General features: G+C 53.9%; 2 protein-coding genes across 2 annotated transcripts in view; both read right to left on the bottom strand.

Annotated features, from left to right (window-relative positions):
• CHGG_08038 (uncharacterized protein) overlaps positions 1-599 on the bottom strand; it is a gene marked incomplete at both ends in the record, with an annotated part of 1985 nt that extends 1386 nt beyond the window's left edge. The window contains one exon of the mRNA XM_001225693.1: positions 27-599. Within this exon, the coding sequence (XP_001225694.1) occupies positions 27-599 (573 nt within the window). The remainder of the gene's footprint in view (positions 1-26) is intronic.
• Positions 600-1477: 878 nt separating this feature from the next.
• Positions 1478-3459, bottom strand: part of CHGG_08037 (uncharacterized protein) — a gene marked incomplete at both ends in the record, with an annotated part of 2683 nt that continues 701 nt past the window's right edge. The window contains 3 exons of the mRNA XM_001225692.1: positions 1478-2404; positions 2469-2618; positions 2772-2820. Of these exons, the coding sequence (XP_001225693.1) occupies positions 1478-2404; positions 2469-2618; positions 2772-2820 (1126 nt within the window). The remainder of the gene's footprint in view (positions 2405-2468; positions 2619-2771; positions 2821-3459) is intronic.

Here is a 3459-nt window from a genome sequence, read left to right as displayed (position 1 = left end):
CTCTCCTCCAGCTCCAGCAGCGGCACCTGCACCTCGACCGCAAACTCGCCCTCATCGAGACGCTGCCGGCCCGCCTCTTCCCCCTCCTTATCCCGCGCGTGCACCAACACGGCCGCGAGCCGCGCCGCGACAGGCACGGGCCCCGAGGTCAGCGGCGGGCTCGTGCTGAGCACGGTGCCCGTCTTGGTGGTCTCTTCCTCGAGCTCCCGCACCGCTGCCTGCTTGGCCGTTTCCACTGGGTCGGCGTCCGTGCGGTTGTTGTTGTTGTCCTTGGTTTTGTTGTTGATGAAGCCGGCGGGGAATTCGATCGTGTCGGACTCGTATTGCGGCCGGAACTGTTGCACTAGGATGGTGCACCATTGATTTTGGTTGTTCTTGTAGATGTTGGGGATTAGCGTTCCGACTGGGGTGTGTGGGTTGCGGTTCCGGAGGAAGATGTAGTCTCGTTCTCGCTGGGTTTGGGTGTCGTCCCGGGGATCGATGTAGGTGATGGTGCCGAGTCCTTGGTATTTACCGCATGAAACCAAAGTCTTGTGAAGGATGTATGGAGACAATCCTCCGGGTAATTCCGGGAGCGGGGTTGACTCTGTAGAAGGCATGGTGATTCTGAAGCGTGGTGTGATTGAAAGGGAGGGAAGGAAGGGAGATGCTGCAATGGGGACAGCGTTAGGCACTAATTTTATTTTTTAATTAGTTAATAGAAGCAAAATATGTAGAAGTTGGCTTCTCCTCACACCAAGTAGGGGGTCGTGAGGATGTGTCATGAAAGCGCCTTGTTGGCAGCCTTGTAGCCAGGCACATCACCGGACTGGGCCTCCTGGGCAAAAAAGCTGAACCCCAAGTGGAAATGCCGACCAAACTTTTGGGTCGCGGATGGAAGGGAAAAAGACGTCCAGGAGCCCATAGTTTTTGTTTTATTCCGTTCTTTTATTCAATTCCTTTACTCTATTTCTTGTGTTTCTTTTCCATTTTATCTCTTTTCTTCTTGCTTTCTCTTTTCTCTTTCTCTCTTCTTTTCTCTCCCCCTTTCCCTTTTTGGGTTTTCTTCGTTTATTTATTGCCTTTTCTTCCTAGTTTCCCTACTTCTTTCTCCTTTCTTATTTTGTTGCTCCCCTTTCGGGTTCGACTTTTCTATTGACTAGAAGGTGCTAGTGTTGTGCATGGGGCTATGCTAGGCTTTTTGTGTTCATGTGTGCTCCCTCAGTATACATGCCGCTTATCCGCTTCACCTTCAATCAGAGGCTGAGGAAGATCTACATCTTTGCACTGTACTTATAGGGTACCCTTGACGGCATAATTATTATTCATACTCCGCTATGCCCTAGGGCGTGCCGGACCCTCTGCTATTTAGTGTACAGGAAAACCGTGCCCTCCCGGGCCGGGTGAAAAACCCATACCCACAATCAAGAAATGATGCGTTCTGGTGAGTCTGCGTATACAAAGAGAGGAGGCCTCCTGGCCTCCGAACGGGGGCGCTTCAGGCCGCCGCTTCCAGCTCGAGCCTCCTGGCTAAGTTGTACATCGGCAGCTTCCCCGAGTCCATCAGCCAGTCGAGAACTCTCCTCACGAGCCGTGCAGTCGTGGGATTGATGCCGTGTAGAACAGAGTAAAAGTCCCGTCGTGTTCGAACTCCAATTCTCTCCCATCTTCGAGTCAACGGTGGGGCCAAACACCACACTACCAGATGTTCGGCAGTCTCTCGTCCCTCGCCACACTCGCAGGCAGGAGTCAGAACCTCCGGGACTCCCCGTGGAAACAAGAAGTCCCGTAAGCCTATTGCTCCCGTCCGGATTTGAATCAGCAGTGAGCTCTTCGCCTTGCTGAGACCGTCGTGCCTCCTTAGGGTTTTGTTCCGGAATAGCGTCTCCTGCTGATGGTCAAAGTCGTCCGCCGGCCTGGTGATCGCCCTGCGGTCCCGTTCCTTTAACCACCTCGCTTTCCAAGCCTTTTCTACTACCGTGTTTGTATCAACGATCCCCCCCGTCCAGCGCATGACCGTGCCCGCGGCTCTCTCCACCGCCGTAGGCCCTTGAGGTCCCAAGGTTCGCGGTCGGCCCCTGTTGCCCCTCCTCGAGCTAAGTCTCTGCTGTATCCTGCGGCAGGCGGTGAGGACAACGCTCGCCGCCGTCTTCTTGCCGCCTTGACCGTCGTCCAGATCGGGTTGTTGGAGTCGGTTTTCGAAATCTGCAAGCCGTTTGTTTAGGTACAAGTTTAATGGTGGTACCCATGTCTCTGTCTCGAGGTTACGGATGGGGGTAGACTTAAAGGCTCCCGCCACAATCCGCAAGCTCTTGTTCTGGGCCTTCCCGAGGGCCTTAGTGATGCCTTTCTTTGCCGGCTCGCCTCCCACATCCGTGAGGATGTGAAACGATGATGCGCCATAGGCCAGCGCCGACCGGATGCACTTTGTGTACACTTCTCGCGCTTTGGCTTGCCCCATTCCCCACGTCTTTGCCACGATCCTCGACGGGGAATAGCTCTGGGTTTTCAGCCTTCTTCTCCACCGCCACCAGGTGAGCCTTCCAGTTGAGTTTCCAGTCCAACCAGACCCCCAGGAACCTGGCAGACCCTTCTGGTTTAACGGGGCTGGTGCCTCCCCCTGGGTTGGCAAGGTTTACCTGTTCGGCCCACTGCCGTATTCTAAATTTTTTATATATTATAGAGGCTAGAATGGTGACCAGGCATGTTATCCAGCATTTTTGCATTTTTGCATTATCCATAATCCCCCATGTCCCTCATTGAAATATTGGCACTTAAAGTTGTCCGCTCACACCATTGTTGCCTTCGATGGAGTGCGAGTCCAGCGCCGTGGCGGGAGTACTGGCGTGGAACAAGAAGAAAGGTGAGAACAATCAAAATGTTGAGTGTGGGGGAGGAGACGCCGGGGTGGAGAGTTTGAACGTGGGGACGGGGAGGTTGGGGCCTGGTGCTAGATTGTATTAATTCTGCCTTCTGGAGGCGAGTACCCAGGATAGGGTCTGGTATGAATATTCGACTAAATTGAATTAGTACCTGGGGTACCTCGGGAACGACGCAAGTGACTGGACGTGACGGCCATGATACTGGGACTGGCGGGTTGCCCTAGCAACTTGAGATAACTTGCTAATACGTACCTATCCTGTCATTACCTTACCTAGCCAAAGAACACGATAGCTACCTGAATTGCATATAATCCCGCCCTTCGGTACTTTCGTATATAGCATCGTCCCCGCTACCACCCACCCCATAACACATTTCACCCTCCCCCTCCCTCGCCCCGACCCTCCCAAACCACAATCTACTACCTCCCCTCCCTCCCATAGGCCACTGAAGCACCAGCCGGAGCGGGCAGGAGGAAAGGGGGGGACTGGCAGGGGGGGAAGAGAAGGAAAGACCCACCCCCAACAACACACAAAAAAACAAAGAAACCCTGGGGATCGGCGAATGACAAGAAAGACCAAGGCAAGGAACATGTGGATA

Source organism: Chaetomium globosum, genomic scaffold, assembly GCF_000143365.1.
Source record: "Chaetomium globosum CBS 148.51 scaffold_5 genomic scaffold, whole genome shotgun sequence".
NCBI classification, from domain to species: domain Eukaryota; kingdom Fungi; phylum Ascomycota; class Sordariomycetes; order Sordariales; family Chaetomiaceae; genus Chaetomium; species Chaetomium globosum.
This window is presented reverse-complemented; position numbering and strand designations above follow the sequence as displayed.